The sequence below is a fragment of the Xenopus tropicalis genome, chromosome 1, assembly GCF_000004195.4.
Source record: "Xenopus tropicalis strain Nigerian chromosome 1, UCB_Xtro_10.0, whole genome shotgun sequence".
Classification (NCBI taxonomy): domain Eukaryota; kingdom Metazoa; phylum Chordata; class Amphibia; order Anura; family Pipidae; genus Xenopus; species Xenopus tropicalis.
Genome location: NC_030677.2, coordinates 131,779,296 through 131,800,135, shown reverse-complemented (window position 1 = coordinate 131,800,135; position 20,840 = coordinate 131,779,296). Strand labels below are relative to the sequence as shown.

The following is a 20,840-nucleotide window of genomic DNA, read 5'->3' as shown; positions in this document are numbered from 1 at the left end:
TCTTTTTTGAGTTTGGTGCATAGGGCAATTAGTTGGCCCCTTAGTACACATTTGTGTGCTTCCCATAGCATAGCCGACTTTGTACCGGGTAAATTGTTTTCTATAAAGAATTCTTTTATCATAGTCTTTATTTGGTCTTTTGTTTTGTTGTTCAGTAATACCATGTTGTTCAGTTTCCAGTTAAATACTGGTTTAGTAAAGTTGGGGATTTTGAAACCAACCACAACTGGTGAATGATCTGAGAGGGTACATTGTGTGATTTTTGCCGCATAGCATATATGGAGCCATTTTTGAGAAGTGAATATGTAATCAATTCTAGAATAGCATGAGTGGGTTTTTGAGTAATGTGAGTAGTCAATAGTGTTTGCGTTTATGCCCCTCCAGGCATCCACCAGCTGTAGGTTGGTTAAGGATTTTTTAATTTTCTTTAGTCCCTTATATGGTATGTTACTTTTTTTATTGGAAGTATCAACCAAAGGGTTAAGTGGTACATTAAGGTCTCCTCCTAAGTATATGATACCTTCTGCAAATGTTTCTAGAATAGCTAAGAACTTGCATATATATTGAACTTGGTTCGTGTTGGGGGCATAGACATTGGCTATTGTAACTGTGGTGTTTACCAGTTTACCCTTGATGATTATGAATCTCCCTTCTTCGTCCTTTTTCTGATCTTGTATGACCAGGGGTAGGTCTTTGTGGACTAATGTCATTACCCCACAGCTTTTTTTATGTGGGTTGTTACTAGCAAAAACTGTTGGGAAGTATTTGTTTTTAAAATGGGGTATTTTGTTTTCCTGGAAATGAGTCTCTTGGAGCAAGACCAGCTGTGCTCCAAGTCTTTTACATTCTCCTAGGATTTGTGACCTTTTGACCGGCTCGTTAAGGCCATTTACATTGTAGCTTATTATTTTACACTCCATAGAGTTTTTGTGTTTAGTTTTTTTCCCTTTATAATTAAACCTTTACACCTGGTATCTTTTGGTGTCGGTTTAGATATTGTACTACTCGTTGTTGCCCTTTTGGGGGATGGGGTATAGAGAGAGAGGGAATTTAACTGGGAGTAAAACTGTGTAACTGTATATTCCCTTTTAGCCATTCCGAAAGGTGTTGTAGTAGCTTTCCACCTTTGGGATATTATACGTATGGCCATTTTTCTTGGGGGGTTGTGATTGTCAACCAGGGGGAACATTGCCATGTTCTACTTAACCGTGTGTCCTAGGTCTCAGGCCAGCCCTGTAGCACTTAGGCACTATAAAACGTGGGGTGTTACTTAGGCTAATAATAATATGTGTCAACATTTTTAAACATTTTTAACATAACTGAGTAAACCAAGCTTCAGTAGCTCATCATAAAAACTGTTGTAGATTTTAGTCAAAATATACTACCCGATCAGTAGTCCTGGGTAATTTGTAGAAAGTCGTGGTGGCAGAGGGGGGTTCAGATGAGCCCCTCTTTTGGTGAGCGGAGTCTTTCTCTGGAGCTCATTGGTCGCGGTGTTCTAGGTATTCTTCTTGGGGTGCGCGTCGGTGTCCAGGCGCCTTGTAATTCAAAATCCATCTGCTGGTTCTGGTTAGTCTCGTGTGCCCATCCCGGTAGGTGCATTGTTGGGAGTGGAAGCTTTTGTAGAAAAATCTTTGTGTCGTCTGGCGTTCGTAGCGCTGCTTGATTGCCGTCTTTAGAGGCCAGCAGGGCAAAGGGGAATCCCCATCTGTAGGGGATGCTTTTTTCCCGGAGTGCGTCTGTTACTGGTTTAAGGGCTTTTCTTTTCATTAAGGTAGATCTTGATACATCTTGGAATAGTTTTATGGTATTTTCTTAAAAAGTTATGTTGCTCAGGTCCTTAGCTTTAAAAAGGATTTCTTCCTTAAGTCTGAAACTGTTAAGACAGCACAGCACGTCCCTAGGGGCATTTAGGGGTGCTGCTTTAGGCTTTTGGACTCTATGAGCCCTTTCAATTTCAATTTCTGTCTCTGGGACCCTGGATAAGAGTTTGTTAAATATTTGTAATAAAGAGGGGAGGATTTCCTCCGTTTTGATAGATTCAGGTAGGCCTCTTACCCTGATATTGTTCCGTCTACCGCGGTTCTCCAGGTCCTCCAGTTGCCTTTGCATTTCTGCCATCACCTGTGATTGTGTGCTTAGTTGAGTATGTAGCACTTTTTCATTTTGTAGAAGTTTATTTTGGTTAGTCTCAATGTCATCAGTGAGAGTTGCAATGGTGAGCATATCTTTTTTGATGTCTTGCAGTTCCACTTTTAGCGACGCAGCCATATCCTGGAGCATCGATTTCAGTTCTGTTCGAGAAGGGAGATTTGCCAGGTAGGTTTGTATATTTGGTTCTTCCTCACCTTCGCTGTCTTGGTCTGAGGTGTCGCGTGTTTCCTCTGCGCAGCTCTCCCTGTCCGCGCCATCAGCTTTTTTACGGACAAATAATGGTTGTGTCGGCAGTTGCTTTATTGCCGAAGCTCTCTCCGTATCGCCTCTGCTTTTATTTGCTTTCCCCATGGTTTACTCTTTGTTACAGGGCTTTGCCTTTCTCTGACCTGCGGAGCTCTCGAGTCAAGCGGCCATTTCCCTCGGTGGCAAGCCACGCCCCAATTAAACCTTTTTTTTACATCTATCATAACATTGTCTTTGCATGACCTTCACTTTTGCCATAAAAGTATTTGCCGAATGCTTTTATATTACCTGTCTGATCCCCCATGTTACCCTATAAGGGGGCTGCCATATTTGTCCAGCAGGAGGCCGTTAGCATTAGAAGCTATAACTGACAGGCTGAGAAGGGACAGTCAGGTTGGCAAAACAGTCAGGTTTAGGAACTTCAAGTAACAATTATTTTACAAAAGCAAAAATCTCTCAGCAAAAATCAACCAACATGACCTATAGGCAACTTTTTATGTACATTCATATTTTGAGGAGTCATTTTTAGTGTCAGTATCACTTTAAGCACTTGCCTGGTTCAATCTGTGCTGTGTTCCAGACTGAAAAATCCAATGCAAGTGCAATGCTCAGTGGTGCCAGCAGGCCCTGTAGTTAAAGCCTGTCTTGAGCAGGCAGTAAATACTCACTTTATAAACTACTCTGGTGCTAATATGCCGTAGTTCAAAAATATGGCATACCAGGTGTTTGCTCCACTGGTATTACCACTGGTGGAGAAATGCCTGTCACCGCTTGTTCTGATTTTTAAATTTTATTGTAACATTTTTAGCCAATTTCATAAAGGGAAATTGAGCTTTCCCACAATTAATGATGGGAACATTTTTGGTCCTGCAACTGGTGCAGTAAGTAAATTAAGCCTCTAGAACGGTTAACCATGTGTTGACTTTGATTCTAAAGTCACATTAACAGATTTATTTTATTGTCTTCAATATTCTTATATCCTTGCTGCCTAGTACAATTGCCACTTATCTATTTATACAAAATTTGCATTTCCTTGAAATAACAAATAAAATGCCAATATTGAACACTTTTTTCTAAAAAGGAAATAACTTAACCACATTAGAGTGAAGCATCTGGGTTTGATTTGCATACATAGAACAGTCAGTGCAACATATTTAATTAAATACTGATACATTTATTTCTTGATATTCCCTGTATATTATCAGCTTTCTGAATAACTGTAAAGGACATTTCTTTCTATAGAAAAGGGGGTTTAAAATCATGGAACCGATGTAACAAAAATATTTCAGCCCAGATAGTAACCACTTTACATATCTTGTTGACTAATAAGGGGTGCAATAATATGGACTGGGAAAGAATACAAGTCTGTGAGAGTTGCACCAAAGCAGGATGTATAAGGACTGGGTATGTACAGCAGTGAAATGCAGTTCTGATGTATAAAAAAAAGTCAATACTAAATGGCCTTTATTTCCTGCAAAAAAGGAGAATCACAATAAAACTGTCCTTAACCTTTGATTCTATCTGTCAATGCTTTCACAACAGAAGTTACATTGAAAAAAGTGAGTTACAGGGAAATAGGAAAAGTACTAAAACTATTATGTAGCTTTGTTTGGCCAAAATATACATTCAAGATGTCAGCTGTGGAGTGACACTAACTGGGAAACGAAGGGCAACAAATCAAACGCCTAACCTTGTTTATATGTGAAGGTCCTGTCATTGTTTAATAAAGCAAACCAATTAAAATGTGGCCGAGATTTCTTTGATACAATGAACAATATAAGCACTTGTGTTCCAACGGGCAGGATCAATAATCATAATAACATAATTTAGACATTACCCTTGTATCCTGCAGCATTTGTCTTCCAGTCGGGGGCATTCAGATGTCGTTGGCGAGAGGTCCTAACAATAATATGCTGCACATCTCTCCATGTTAAAAATGGGCTGCAGAGAGAAAAAAAAGAACAGCAAAGGCAATTCTTTGTCATTTAGGCAGCTTAAATAGTGTAGCTTGCTCCTCTATAGCTTTGCAAATTTTGCTGCCTCAGATGAAACCCTGGACATCATCTGCTACATAATCAAACCTTTAAGTAGGACACATTTAATTTGAAGCCTACATATTAGATTTTCTTTTCCTACCTGCAGGTGCTTATTAGCATATAAAGCAGAGAACTCCTGTTAATGTTTCCAAGTTGTTCTCAAAGCAGAAATGTATTATACTGCGAAGGGATTTCTGCTTTACCCTCTCCGATATACTTAATTTGCATTTATATCCTTATTGGTATCATTCGTATGTCAATAGCTCTCATATGTTTATTAAGAAACAAATTAAATTTATACAAGGGCACCGTGTCGTTGTGAAGGAACCCTGCTCATATATATAATATATATATAATAATGCTATTTTATGTTTACTGAAAGAGAAGCCTTTCATAAATGTTACGTAAAGCAAAAGAAAAATCCAAAAACAAATGCATTTATGTCAAGAATAGCAAAAAGGGAGCACCAGTGTGGTTATATAGTGAATAAGGAGCAAGGTTTGTATTCATTCAGTATGCCATACCAAGCAATCAGAAATTAGGAGATAAGGCTCCTATGATCATGGGTAGTATACCTGAAATCCATTAGGCCCAGTGTCTTTTACAGCCTGCTAAATAAAAGTACAGTATCTGATGTATCGGAGTGCTGTTCTTGCACCGTAGTTGGTTCAGTTATGGTAGGGAGTGCCATGGACAGAGCAAGCGGATTAACATATAACGTTCAGAGTGTTTGGACAACAAGTTTATGGAAGCCAACTTGCCAGCGGCTTTTTTTCTAATAGTCTGTTGTCCAAAGAATCCCTTGTGGCTTCCCTGGGCGGGTGTGACAGTTATGTATAGTGAAAGTTTGGTTTTTACTGTACTGCACATGTGCATTTCCCAGGGCAGACACAAAAAAAATAATAAAGTATACGGAGCAGTTTCAACATCGCTGGTTAAAAGCACTATTTATTGTAATCATTTAAAAGCATATGCGAGTGCCAAAACAATCCGGGTAATACGCTTGACGCGTTTCGAAACGCGTCAAGCGTATTACCCGGATTGTTTTGGCACTCGCATATGCTTTTAAATGATTACAATAAATAGTGCTTTTAACCAGCGATGTTGAAACTGCTCCGTATACTTTATTATTTTTTCTGATGGATTCGTGCTGTCTGGGTGTCAGCAATTACGTCGAGCAGGACAGAGCTGACCGGTAAGTGCTCCAGTGATATTTATCAGACACAAAAAAATCCTGGAAAAAAAGACAGGATAGGTGTGCATCAGTATCACTGGAGTGTGCCTAATGAATTGGCACCCACTAGTGATAACCCTTTCCTTCTACTGTTTTTTTTTTATCTAGAGCAGTGCTGTCCAACTGGCGGCCCGCGGGCCGCATGCGGCCCGTGACCCCCCTCTGTGTGGCCCCCCACCTGTCTGGCTGCTTTGATGGCTTACTCTTGTGTAAGCTTTAAATGGTATCAGTACTGAGATTAACTGCCCCCCCTGCATGGTTCTCACCTCAGATTCAGGCTGTAATCCCTCTGTATTGTTTAAATATGTAATTCCCTGTGTTGTTCACACCTTTTAATCTCTGCATTGTTCACCCCCTGCAGTGTTCACACCTCAGGCTCAGGCTGTAATCACCCATATTGTTCCCCTGTTCACACCTCAGGAGCAGTAGAAACCCACAAATAATCCCTGCACACTACAAAAAGAACTGAGGTGGTACTTCAATTAAAAAGTTTTTTAATATATAGTTATTGTGCAGACTGTAGGAGCAGTGCCAGCATTGTGTCACTGTAGGCTGTGTGTGCCATACACACAGGCAGCATAGGGAAAGCAGAGTATGGCACACACAGGCAGAGTATGGCACACACAGGCCAAGTATGGCACAAACCAGCCAAGAATGGCAAACACAGTGAAAGTATGGCACACGCAGGCAGGGTAGGGAAGGCAGAGTATGGCACACACAGGCAGGGTAGGGCAGGCAGAGTATGGCACACACAGGCCAAGTATGGCACAAACCAGCCAAGAATGGCACACACAGTGAAAGTATGGCACACAGGCAGGGTAGGGAATGCAGAGTATGGCACACACAGGCAGGGTAGGTCAGGCAGAGTATGGCAGGTTTTTGCTGTACTACAACCATTAATATGGGTATGGTCATGTGATAACATGGGTGTGGTTTCAAGTGGGTGCGGTTTCAAAAAGGGGAGTGGTCAAAACTGGCTTCCATTATCGGCCCTCCACCACATAGGTCCGAAAAATTCCGGCCCTCGGTACAACAGAAGTTGGACAGCACTGATCTAGAGCATTGGCTTGTGAGCAACAAGTAGCCTTTTTGGGTCACCCCCAGGAACTTTTTTCATGCTTGTGTTGCTCCCCAACTTTTTTTTATATTTAAATGTTGCTCAAGGGTTAAAGAGGTTGGGGACCCCTGGTCTAGATCATTAGAAACACTGGCCCAAACCTTTTGATTCTGCTATGGTATTTGCACACTAGGGTTGGGAGACATAGTAAAAGATGTTAAGTTTACCCCAGGCTATTGCAGCTGTAATCAGGGTCGGACTGGGGGGTAAAGTGCCCAACAAATCCCCTTTGGGGAAAAGGAACAGGCAGCTATTTGACGCCTGCAGGTTTTCCTGCATGCTGGATCGGTGCATATAAAGTGTTTTACATGTGGTTACCCCATTATTTGCAAATGGGAAAGTATTTTCTGGCAATTACACAGAATGCATGTGCCATTGCCCCTAATGTTTAATGTATTACCAGATGCATAGTTCTTAACACCTACAGCTGTTGACTAAACTGGTCAGCCATTTGAAAGCAAACACACAAATGGTTGCTATGACCTTTACCAAACATTGTGCCCATTATAGCATTGGTATCAATCCTCTATACTTTAGGTGCTTTTTTAATCATTGAAGCGGATGTATACCCTATTTAAGACATCTATAAAAAATGACTACATTTGAAACATCAGATGTTGTGTCTGCAGCACAAAACACTGTTCTATAAAACCTCTGGGCAAGGTCAGATGTGGTACTGTGAATGAATCATCTTTCAAAGAAATCTTCAAAATGCAATAACCTCTAAATAGTGTGTCTCTCAGAAATGGCATACTCCCCCTCCACCCCAATTCAATCTCCAGCAACATATCTATTTTGCCACAGGCATTTTTGCCTTTATTTTGACTCTTATCTCTTGCTCTTTGATGAGTAAGAACACTTTCATTTACATACATGTCAATTCTAGTGGCTAGTATTTAGCATAATAATATTTTTTCAGTTATCGCATGTTAGAACTATAAATCTGGAATGCTTGGGACCTGGGTTTTCCAGATCCAAACCTCAAATCTGTTTATTTATTTATTTTAAATAAATATTAACTAAACCCAGTGGGATTTTTGCTACCAATATGGATTCATGTAGCCTAGTTAACATCAAGTACAAGGTATTCATTTATTATTACAGAGAATAAGGAAATAAATTACAATGTTAGAATTATTTGCATAAATTGACTCTATAGACGGCCTTCCTGTAATTTGGAGCTTTCTGGATATCGGGTTTTCAGATAAGGAATTCCATACCTACACACTGTATTAAATATCCTTTAATTACTGTACAGGTCACATAACTTTTCTCAGTATAATACAAAATCTGGAGCTGGCCCTGAAAACAGCTCCTCATTTCTAAGAGTTTTTATTTGAAATTAGACTACTTCATGCTCCATATTGCATGCCTTGAATTACATTTTTCCATCAAGAACTAACATCTTTTATATGTTTACCCTGTTAAATTAAAATAATACCATATTTGCTAAATGTACTGTAAACTATTTTAGCATAAATGAATTTAATTGCAAACAGCTTGAGACCAGGATCTACAATACATTTAATTGTTCTTGCTATTGTTATACTATACATGGTTAGCAAGACTGCACTTTACCAAACCTATGGCTTCCCATTTCCACATTAGGGCCGTGGCAAACGGGGAGATTAGTCCCCTGCGACAAATCTCCTCGATATGCCATCCCACTGGCTTGAATGTAAATTGCTGGTGGGATGGCATATGCGGCGCCACAATTTCCCAAAATCGCGGAAGTTGCCTTGAGAGGAAACGTCCATGATTTTGGGAAAATGCGGCGCCGCATTTGCCATTCTGTCGCGGGCGACTAATCTCCCCGTCTGCCATGGCCCTAAAGCTGTCAACAGGATCTTTTCATATACAATCAAAAAGATAACCATCATGGTTGCCCACTGTTTATTAACATTACAGTGCACTTAATTTAGCTTTCACTTAAATCCTCTAAAATCCTAGTATTTGTCAGGATAGGGTAACACCAAATGTAATTTAAAAGCAACTCTGTAATAAATTTCCTATATTGGCCAAGGCTGTAAACATGTAAACCTGTTAAACGTTAAATTTCTGTTAACGTTTAAGAAATGAATTTCATTCACATTGCTTCATTATGTTTGCCATAGATAAAACAACATGCATACGGAACTAGATATATTGGTACAAAAAAATTAAACCACCATTTGCAGGGGTGAATATCACACACTTTTTATAAGGGCACCTTGTAATTTTAGAACTGGCCTTTTATTATTGTTTTATTTTGGAGTCTCCTATCACCCCAGGGATATCCCTGTAAAAATCATTTTAGAAAAATATAAATAGCAGTTACCTATGGCGTTGCAATGAGAGGACATATTCCTCTGTGAATCACAATAACAATCAATGCAAATTGAGTAATTCTCAGCCTTTATATGCAGTGTCAACCCTTTCAGGGAGTGCACATGGCATGTTTCTCACACAATGCTTTTATTCATGTCTATTTTCCTGTGTTTGGATAATAATGTAGTTCCACACCAATTAAAGCTGGGTTCTTTAAGTAACCCTATTTGACCCGCAATAAATGGAAAGAACAGCTATTAGCTTTCATCTCTTTCATCTCTCATCCCAATATTAATGCGAGCAGTCACAGACAGAATTCATTTCCTGTTGAAATACACACAGGCATTGCAGAAGTTACTCATACATTGTGAACACATTAAAAAGATTTTCACTGCATATAAACACAAACCCACCCATGCACATGTTCACAGCAATCAGTAATGAGGACAAAAAAAGCATTTATAAAAATACAGAAATGCAACTTGATGATTTGCTTCTATGTAAGATTCTTTTTCAATGGTCCTTAAACCTTTGTTTATCAGGAATTTCTTTTGTACTTTATTTTGCTCTTAAGCAACACTGTTTATTTCTATGTGATGGGTTTATTTTGGATACATGGTTATCCTTGGGATAGTCGGTTTCCTCATGCATTCCAGAAATATTCTGGAATGTCAAATGGCCAATGATAAAATAAAATTTACTGTGTTTTGCGTGAATTGATTTCACCTGAGGAAGTTTACCCCAAAATGTTGTGCACTTTCCTTTTTCGGAAATAAATGTGGCTATAAGCCTTGCACCTTTCTTATTTGTGTTGCCCCATGCTACTTTGTAGATAGTGAATAATTCCTTACAGCAATTCAGAAAATTGTCAGAGAAAACTTTTGGTTCGGAGAAAAAACAAGCAAGAAAGTAAAGTATAAGTTTAGGTGTGCTTTCCATATTTTTTTTTATTAAGAACCTTTGATTGCAACCAGGGACCAGGGATAATCTCTGTAAAGTGGAAAGAGACCATGAACTACAGCTATATAAAGAACACCACTGAACAACATATTTTTTACAACTACTCCACAGCTGTCAACCTGACAGCTATGTCACCTGATACCTGGAACTGATTTCATGGACGTGACACATGCTTCCAGAAGTGACGCTACACGAATGCACAAAATTGCAGCTTTTTTGCCTGCGCAAATGTATTAATATCTGCATTCTACTTGCGCAAATACATTCCCCAGAATGCTTCTGGGGGAATGGGAGAATGGGGAAGAGCCTTCAAAATCTGGTAACTCCAGAAGAAATAGAGGGGGTTGACAGCTCTGCTACTTGTCTGGAAAAGTCTGTGAAACTGCAAACTTGAGCTTTAATTACAAATATTGCCTGTGATTTCACTTTAAAGTCACTGCTGTATGGGGTTAAGAAAACAATATTTGAGAATTAAACCCTACACAGTCGGGGGCACTAATTATATTCCTAATTTAAGGCTTAAAAGTAGTAATGTTAGCTTTTTTAATGCACTCTGTCAATGAAATGTTTAAAACAATTTCTGTTGAAAAGATGCTAAAGTTGTCAGTGCAGCAATGTAAATGTAGTCAAGTAACATTTTACTGAAATCCTGTCTTTTCAATACTGTTTCACAGACATTACCAAAAATAGCCCCAGGGGAGCTAAGGGGCAGATTTTTTTTTCTTTTTAAAAATTTGAATAAACTCTTTTCAACGAACGTTTGACATTTACTAAAAAGTCTGAACTGAAAAAGTCTGTGCAGGAAAAAGTCTAAAAAAAGTAGTGACATTTTTTTTACTTCTACTTTTTCGAACTGTCGCACAAAAAAACAGTGTTAAAAATCTGAAAACCTCTAGGATCCTCCAGGGAAGGGACACCTGCTATTGACTTCTACATGATCTCAACAAGTTTTAGCTGGTAACTTTTTTCTCTAAAAATTCTAATTCAGAAAAAAAATACAACCATTAGTAAATGGCCCCCTAAGTGTTACCCCAATCCTGTCAAGGTTGAAGATTTCTAACGATTCAGCTATCACTGCACACAGCAATGCATCAAAGATATTTACTGCTTTTATTTCATATTATTCCATATTACGATCATGATTAGCCCTGCTACATATTTCTAACGCACGCTGACCCCCGAAGCAAAAAAAAAGCTTGATAATAGTACAATTATTTTACTCTTATTTTTCTTTTATGCTTCCCTGATTCTTTGTCTGCCTTCTGACTAATTGACCTCCTTCCTACTGGAATCTCTTTGCTGCAGAATACACAGCGATAACACAGAGAGAAACATGCTGTTCCAGATTGTATCCAGTTCTATGTACCAGTGAGAAGTGGCCATTGGAGAACCTGCAATGTCCAAAAGCTTATACTAGTTGTTTTGCTGACTACCGGCTGCTAAAGTACATGTAGGCAACCAGTCTCCTTATAATTTGCTTTATTGCACCTAAAAAAAGCAGACATACACAGATTAATCAGTTTCTTAAATATGTATAAAGAACAAGATGAGCTATGGAACATTATAAAGATATAGAAATTAAAGTCCTAAAACATATTAGAAATATTATTTATTCTAAACTGCAAAGATCCGCATTTGTTCTGTCACACACTGCTGGCCATAGCTGCCTCTCTAAGGTAGTCACTACTTAACTGTTTGTATACCTAACCAATATTATATTGTTTCTATGTTTGTGTTGAGTATTTCTCCCTGAAGAATGCAAGAGAACCGGTGAACAGAGAACTGTCTCATTACAGTTTAAAATTTTCTGAGACCAATACTTACTTTGCTTCTAGTGCAAGAGCTATGATTCCTGCAGCCATTGGAGCTGATGCAGATGTTCCTGTATGGCTGTCTGTGCATCGTTGTCGGAGATCTGTGGTGATCTGTAACAAACAGGAGACTTGCTTAATAAACCAATTTTCAACAAAAATAAAAAGCATACCACAATTCAACACAATTTTGAATTGAACATTGAGTTGCATAATTTAACAAAAGGCTGTTTAAATAAAATCAGTAAATTATATAAAATATATATTGCTGAGAGTCAAAAAAATGTAGTCTACTGAGAAGCCTTCCGTATAATGAGGTGCTTCATATCACAAAGGCTGCAGCTGGGGGAAAGGATTGTTTATTTAGATTGCTTTTCATTAGACTGCTAATTTGTTTTGTCTGTTCTCATAAAAACAGAAAGTAAAATGTGACTTTACTTTCAGTATTTGTCCTGTTTAGTGCAAGAAATAACAAATACCATAAATATTTCTTTATTTATATCAACAGGCCAGCACAAACCCTATTGTTACATTGAATCATAAGGTTTCCCTAATGAGAAAAAGTTTCCCGTTTGTGGGGCAAGGTGTTCTGAACGGGGCTTAAATGGCACTCTATATCAAGGAACTCCATAAAATGCCTAAAACTAAACTTGTACTGATACCAGAAGAAAAAATGTTGCAAAGTAACATTATATTACAATTTGGTAAAAAAAAAAAAAGAAGAAAAAAAGAAACAGGGAAAAATCCAGCCTCCTGTGGTAACATAACCATTAACAATGAGTTCTCAAATGAAAGAGGCCTGGGTGTGAATTTTTTTGCTAAAATTTATTTAACAAATTAACAGATTCTAAGGTGGATTTCTCTGGAATCATAATATGGAATCAACATATATATGTTAGAAACACAGTAGATGGAGAAACCTTCCATGGCAATGGGTTTTCCTTGCCCTTTAATTTCACTCTCATTAATTATGTCAAAATAAAAGCGAAATTTGATATAAAGCCCAAAATGCTTGGAATTCTAAACCCTGCACGCTGAAGTAAAAAAAAGCAGGTTAATGCCAAAGATTTAACCTTATGAAGAGAACCTCTGATAAAAAGATATGATGTGACAACAGCTGGGCCTTAAACTAATCTGGAATGTTTACACTAGGAGAAATAGAATTAGTATGCTCCAAAGTGAACTGAGGAAGTATTGTTAAATAAAACAATACTATTGGATTTGTGCAAAGCTTTCTGAGATTTGAATACAGATGTTCTGGCATTGATTGGGAATCTAAATGTACTGGAATGAAATGTTTAAAATAAACCATTTCATCCTCAAGAAGCCAATTCAGCCACATTTCTAAATTATACACTGAACCTAAATGAAGGGTATTACTAAATTAAAAGGGGGAAATTGCTCCCTCAGTTTCATTTGATGGCTGGGATATTTGTGACATCTTATTTTCTAGGCAATGCAGAAATGCTGGAGGGCTAAATATACAGTCCTGTAGAGCTCATTTTAAGGGAAATTGTAGTTGTGGGAATATTGACAAACTATGCATTGAGCACGAGGCTATTTGAAGGGTAATAAATACTGGCATAGAATGCACAATAAAATTAACCATTTGGAACTGAAATCAAGTTTATAGTAACACAAAAATCCTTGTTAGTAAAAGTTATTGTTATAGAATGCAAAATAATATGTTTAGCTATTTGCTGACACAGGTTTTGGGTGCAATGCTTCGTAGCAACTTTTAACCCACCAATTTGTGCTATATAAAATCTAATACAGATAACTCGCCAAATTATTGGCTTGAAGATCCTCTTAAATGGGCAGGACACCTATAGAAAATATAGTGTTATTAAAACTTAAGGTTTAAAAATAAATTACTTTTTTCTTTTACCCCCTCATGTTTTAAATTTAGAGGATCTAAGGTCCTTTGTAATTTATTATGATTAACAGATGATTGGTGCTTTTTAACAAAAATGTTATCAAATATATTTATGGGCTATATTTAATTAAAATGACCATATCATCAAAATAAGTGTGTGTAGTTCCTCGGCAAGCTTGGTATAATACAAATTACTTGGTCTCATCCTGTTCTTATGCCTCTTTTTGAGTCCGAAGAGGTATTCTATGCTAGCTCTGTTTACTTATGTGGTGTACACTGGGCCTTTAACTCAAGCAAAATGTCTGGTAAACAGCCCTTCAGATGTCACTTCATTACTATGCTTTATTTACACAGCACCAAGAGATTCTGAGAGATTGTTCATCATTCATAACCAGGGCCAATTTAAATAGCAGTCAATTAACCTTTGTGTATTTTTTTGGAGTGTAAGTGAAAAACAGAGAATCACATGAAACAGGCAGTACAATTCTCATGCAGATCGGGCAGGGTCAGAATCAAACTGAGGACCCCAGCACTAAAAATAGCAAAAGCATACAATTTGAAATAAAATCCTGAAATTATCACAATTACCATGGTGATATAAAAAGGAGGTGATAAATGAAAAAAAATGAAAAGTATTACAAATAAAAGTCAATACAGGAGCACCATAATTCTAGCTAGGGATGCACCGTATTCAGGTTTTGGTTTGGGATTCGGCCAAGATTTTGGTGGAATATATAAATCCTTAAAATTAAGTGATTTTTCCCCATAAACATATGCAAATTAGAATTTAGATTCAGTTTGGTATTCGGCTGAATGCTTCACAAAGGATTCGGGGTTTGGCCGAACCCCAAAATAGTGGATTCAGTGCATCCCTAATCCCTAGCTTTTGTAAATACATAGATAGTAGGCATAGAAGGTCTATAAAGCACGTCATCTAAAAAAGTGATGTTTGTAAGAAAATCAATGCATTTATTAATAATAAATTCATTTTTGCTTGTTATTCATTTGATTACGATGTTGTGAATATGTGAAAACCAGCACTTAAATTTTATTACTGGATTATCTAAAATTTTTTAAAAAAAACATCCACTGTAAATTTTTTGTGGATCAGAAGAAAAATACATGTTAACAGATCCAGTAACAAGCTCTATGCATTACAAAATAATGTCCACATCAGTTATAGAAAATATGCCATTTTTTGTCTCCTGAGATCTCTGCTATCAATATGAAGTAAAATATAAATCTATTTCTTGTCCGAGATTATATTTAATAATGCAAAAAGCAATTTTTTTATATTGATGGACTCAGATCCAAGACAAGTTGGGTAAAGGAATATAATGATAATAACCAGAAAGTACAAAATGGTGTTATATGTTTTTGTCAATAATTGAGCTTTCATCTGCAGGATTGAGTTGTGTAGATGAAAATTAAGAAAACCATAAGTGCACGCAGCTAGCTCCAGTAATTTTACAAAACAGAACGTCTTTTTGGTGCTAGACTTAACATGCCTTTATGACTGATAGAGATAAATGCTCTGCATGAACACAAGAAACAGCAGATTCTACTGCCGTGGCATGTTCCTGTAAAAAGCTCTCAGTAACATCTGTAACTCGATTTATATTTTCTTTCCTTGGCTACCAGAGAGCAAGTGGATAATATGTCCTCCAGAAAGCTCCTTGACTGGAAAATCCATCAGGACCTTTTCAAAAGGAAGTTGTTGACAGGAGTATGGGTGTTTAAGCATAATTACCAGATAGATCTAAGACATGGCTTTCAGCTACAAAGCATTTGCTTTCACAGAGGTCCCCCATCTATCTTAGAAAGGAAATAAGAAGGGCGTAAGACCACCAACAGGCAGCAAAACATCAATAGCTAACATGATGTTCCAAACGCAAGACCATGCTGGGACGTGCTCATTAATCATGACATGCTAGTGGAGTTTGTCAGTATTAGGAACTGAATTAATATATGTTGAGGCTTGTCAAGCTGTTTATATTTATTTTAAAACTGAAAATAATAAAGGTTGCACATGTTCAAATATTATTGTTTAATCTAGCCACTAGTAAAACATAAATACCTGATAAAGCTCTTGAAAAACAAAAAGGAAATATTGTAGACCTTGGGTTAGGCATAGATAAATATAACAAAATATTAGAAACATAATCTTAATAAACATTAACATTAACATTAGATTGTTTTAATCTGCGTAGGTTATATGACATGCTACTGTTGTGCTTTCAGATCTACAGATTTATATATACATATATATATATATATATATATACAGACAAACAAACAAAACATAACATATTAACATAACCTTAATAACCTACATACTTTTTTTACTGTGTGTTACACTACACAGTGCTCTTGTGCTTTTCTTCCCAGGGAAAATATATAGAAATAATGAATTTTGACAATATTTTACTGTACATATTTCACAAGGACCCCATATATAAATGGTACAGATGGTGGAACAAACACTATAATAACACTATAATAAATAAATATATAATGTTACAAAAACTATTGTGTGTTAATGTCCACTCTTTTCTCCCAGTCTCAGCACTTGTAGCCTGCATCTAGGATTGGATGACATGTATCACTAATCATTGTGCAATCCATTTGAATTGCAGTTTCCTAATTGTCAGTAGTCTGAATATAATATAGAAAGAACATGGCTATATTGTAGAGGTCTGCCTGATTAAAATGAGGGGACTGCATGCTTCAGTCAAAAGTTATACAAGACAAATATCTGATGTAGGCCCATTGTCCTGATGGGCACTGGTTAAATGCCCATTTATTGAAATGGTCCTGCTGAGGATACTGTGTGATTTTAAAAAGCTGCATGTCTTGGGTAAAATTAAACCAAATTAAGGTGCCAACTGCTCCCTTATGAAAAAGCTTTAGAGAGGGCCTCAGGAACTAAAACAAAACAAGCAGCTTCCTTTTGAAATGTGTCAATTCATTTCTAGTGTAAAGAACTGTGAAATAATTATGGCTGACAGTAGCTGATAAAGGGGTCACATAAGGTGAAGCCACCCAGGCAACTTTGTTGTTGAATAGTACACAAACTATTGCAAGGAATTCACTTGCCATTGCACATGTTTTTTTATTGTTCATACATCACAACAACATTTTGCCAGTTGCCATATATGTTAGTCTTCTAACAAATATTAAAAGGTATGGCGCTAAGCTGAATTACTTTTCCCATTTATCGATTACTATTTATCAAGCCAAAAAAAGCTACAGTGGATAGAACTCGGCACTGTTTCACTTTTCTAAAGATGGGATCTTATCTCTTAACTAGGATATGTTTTGGTACACAGCAAATATAAAGCTTACTTGTGAAAAATGTTTGGTTATATATACATATTCGTTTTGTGTATTTGTATATTAAGGGCTATTGCATTTTTCATGTGTCCTATTAAAGAGCAAATACTGGAATCTGCAGTCTTGTTTATGCTGATCTATGATTCAGGGACTTAATAAAAAAAAAAGCAAATTCAGTTCTGCTGAGAATTCTGTCTCAGAAAAAGTGCACAAATACATTTTCTACTTGGGTAGTCTTTGGGCCACTGACCAAATCTTCTGGATCACAATAACATGAGGGAGAGAGCCCCTGTTACTTCTGGGCTGCCCCAATATGCATTAAAGGGTAGCAGCAGCATACTAATTTGTATGCCCTAACAAATCACATAAGTGTAATATTACAAGGTGTCACCAAATGCTAGACAATCCTTTTTAAACTGTCAATTTTAGCTCATGTAGTGATGAACCTCCTGAAGATATTTTAGTATAAATCTTTGGGTTATCAAGGGTATGATTTCTGCAACAGTCTACAGATGCTTTTTAAATGTTTGCTTTAAGATTAAAGAACATAGGAAGGATTTGGGTAACATACCACTTTTCTGTCATAGGATTCCCCACTGCTGTAAGTAGTTGCAAGAGTTGATGCACATTCTTCCAGATACCATGGCTTCTTGCCACTTTCTGTTGTGCTGCTAATAGAGATTGTGTATATGCTGTTTGTGTAACCATCACAAGAACAGTGGTCTCGGCTCCTGCCACCATTGCCTGATGCCCACACATAAACTGAACCAAATCCTCTTCTTCCCTGTAGATTAAAAAAAAAACAAAATGGTTATAGTAACAGAAAAGTATACCATATCACCACTCACCACAAATCCAACAAGCTTAAAAAAACGAAAAAATTAAAAATATGTTATTGTAAATACAACTGCCTACTAAGCAGCGGCAACTTCCATATACAGTAGTTTTGTCTTCTTTTTTCCACTTGATATTGCTATTCACTACAGTTTTCAAACTAAATTTTCCCTCCTTGGAGGCAGGAGGGAACACTTACCCATTTCAATAACCCCCGGAAACCTTGTACCCACTAAGTAAAAACCATATGACCCATATTTCTCTCTTTGCCCACATGAAAGCCAGGGCAAGTAGAATATGCAATCAGATTGCATTTCCTGATTTCCTGGCTGTCAAAGGAAATGGTGAAAATGTTCACCATCAATTAGCTGTGAGTTTGCAAAATCCACAGGTGAAGCAAATCTGATGAAATTCACTTTCCCCAGGTTATCTGTCTTTGTTAGACACTTGCTCTGATGCTAAAATCATATCTGGAATATCTGCTATAAATGAAATGCTATTATTTAATTAACAGGCAATATTTTCCAATATGAAAGTACAAAAAGTGGTTTCCATCTTGGATCTTGTTAGTGTCAGTGGCACTGTACATGTCCAGTGTGCACTGGTCAGCTGTTTAGAAGCTAATAATAAGGGTCCAGGGAAATCACCAAGGAGAAAGTGAGACCAAATCTATCATAGAAGATGATGTTACAAAGCTGATACAGAATGCACTGGTTTCTAAACTGCAATATAATAAAAAAATGTACAATCTCTAATCAGACTTGTATTGTGATTGTTATATATATATATATATATATATATATATATATATATATATATATAAAAATACATACAGTATTTATATATGTAAACTGTATATTTTGAATGGGTTATCTTGGGCTGGTACAGAAAGTGAAAACATAATGTGCAGTATTTCTAGCCTACTTCTCTCTAGGGCTTTAGTTCTCCTTTAAGTAAAGTGCAAGGCCATTACATCAAGGGAATGACTCATGATCCGGTGTCAGATAATAAGAGTACTGCTCTAAGCATACAAAATGGTGCATGCCAAAATAAAGAGCGGGCCGTATGCATGAAACAAATAATTGTGTGCTGCAGACAATAAGGTAAATAAATATCTTGGAAGAGTTAAAGAACACTTTGATTTTCCCCAAGAAGTGTCCTGATTAAATTTTTCCATTCTAAGGTAAAATTGGAGGACATAAGTCGCTTGTCTGACCCTGATGCAAGTCAACTAATCCAATTAAATATTACCCTAACGACTGATTAATAACAAAACTGAGCGTGATTTGGTTGGTTTGTCAAACTGTACTTTAGCACGAAACATGTCACTATTGCCAGTTAGATTATGAGATTACATCCTTTTTAAGTTATCATTCATTTTAGCCTACAGACAGAAGTCATTTCATCTTGTGAAAAGCACCTGCCCTGATACTTTCCGCTGACACTTGGGTGTTTGTAGGAAGAGACCTGTCCGTTTTTAGGTTTTGCAACTAACTGCCAACCCCTGACATCAGCCTGTTATCCAATCATTCTTGAAGGTAGACACTCTTCTTGACAGAAATTGATGTGGAAACACTAGGAAGGTTGAAACACAGGTCACAAAAGGGTTGTGGTGGAAAAAGGCTTCTGCATAGCTTCTCTCCTGTTTGGGCCAAATGTTACTTTCTTAAAGGAACAGTAACACCAAAAAATGTATATATTTCAAAGAAATTAAACTATACTGTACTGCTGCCCTGCACTGGTAAAAGTTTTGTGTTTGCTTCAGAAACATTACTAGAGTTTATATAAACCCTGGTGTGTAGCCATGGGGGCAGCCATTCAAAAGTAGAAAAGGCACAGGTTATATAGCAGCTAACAGATAAACCCTGTAGAATACAATGGTGTCTTATCCGTTATCTGCTTTGTAACCTGTGCCTTTTCTCCTTTTTTCCAGCTTCAATGGCTGCCCCCATGGATACACAGCAGCTTATTTATATAAACTATAGTAGTGTTCCTGAAGCAAACACCCCAGTTTTACCAGTGCAGGGCCACAGTACGTTATATTTCAATTACTTTAAAACACTTTCATTTTTTGGTGTTACTGTTCCTTTAAACATACCAGGCCTACCTTCTACCCTACTCTAAACGTTACACTCATCAAACTATGCTGAGAAGCACCTGCAATAAATACAGTGAATATCAAGAGCTAAAAATTATTGTATCCCCCATAAAACTATACACCCACACTTGTTATGCAAGAATGAAAGGCAGAGCAATATGCCTTATCCCGCATTCACAGTTACCTGTAACATTGCGGTGTGTGCGCATACAAATTAATAGTAATCAACAACAATTTGTTGTGTGTCATTCTCTTAAAAACAAAAGAATAACTTCCCTATTAAAAAAAATAAAAAATAAAAACATCCGGTTGTTGTGCTAAGTGACAAACTGTACAGTGTAATTAAAACTTATACAGAACATTCTGAAAGCCCAGTATGGTAGTTTGGGTGCCACTGTATTGCCACTACTGTAAAAAAGTTAAGGTCTCTGTATAAATGAGAGGTAGGTACAGTGATACCCATGTGCATATTTTAACACAGATGCTGTACAGCTGTTCTAATTCATAACACACAAATCCTTTCATTTTTAATCAACTGGCATGCTGAAAAGTACTGTTCTGAGCAGATGAGTGTACAAGAGCAATAAAGTCCAGCACTTCCACAGAGTAATAAAGTATTTCAGCTTTATTATTGTGGTCCACGCAGATAAGCAAAGATATACAAGTTTGAATTAGTCAAATGCTAATACACTAATTTTAGGAGATAAGAAAATAATTGTTTTTTTATTAGTGCTTTTGGTAATATGTGTTAACTAAAACCAACACATAAAACTGCCACCAAATGTCTGAATGGATAAAGAAAAACTACAGTTTAGAGATTTGCAACTGTCTGTA

General features: G+C 37.1%; 1 protein-coding gene across 3 annotated transcripts in view; it reads right to left on the bottom strand.

Moving 5' to 3' along the window:
* pcsk5 (proprotein convertase subtilisin/kexin type 5) overlaps positions 1–20,840 on the bottom strand; it is a 246,229-nt gene that overhangs the window by 115,884 nt on the left and 109,505 nt on the right. For all 3 annotated transcript variants that reach the window (XM_031890895.1, XM_031890900.1, XM_031890898.1), the window contains exons 8-10: positions 17,646–17,858; positions 11,879–11,979; positions 4,238–4,341 (exon numbers count right to left, since the gene is read on the bottom strand). In XM_031890895.1, coding sequence (XP_031746755.1) covers positions 4,238–4,341; positions 11,879–11,979; positions 17,646–17,858 — 418 coding nt within the window. The remainder of the gene's footprint in view (positions 1–4,237; positions 4,342–11,878; positions 11,980–17,645; positions 17,859–20,840) is intronic.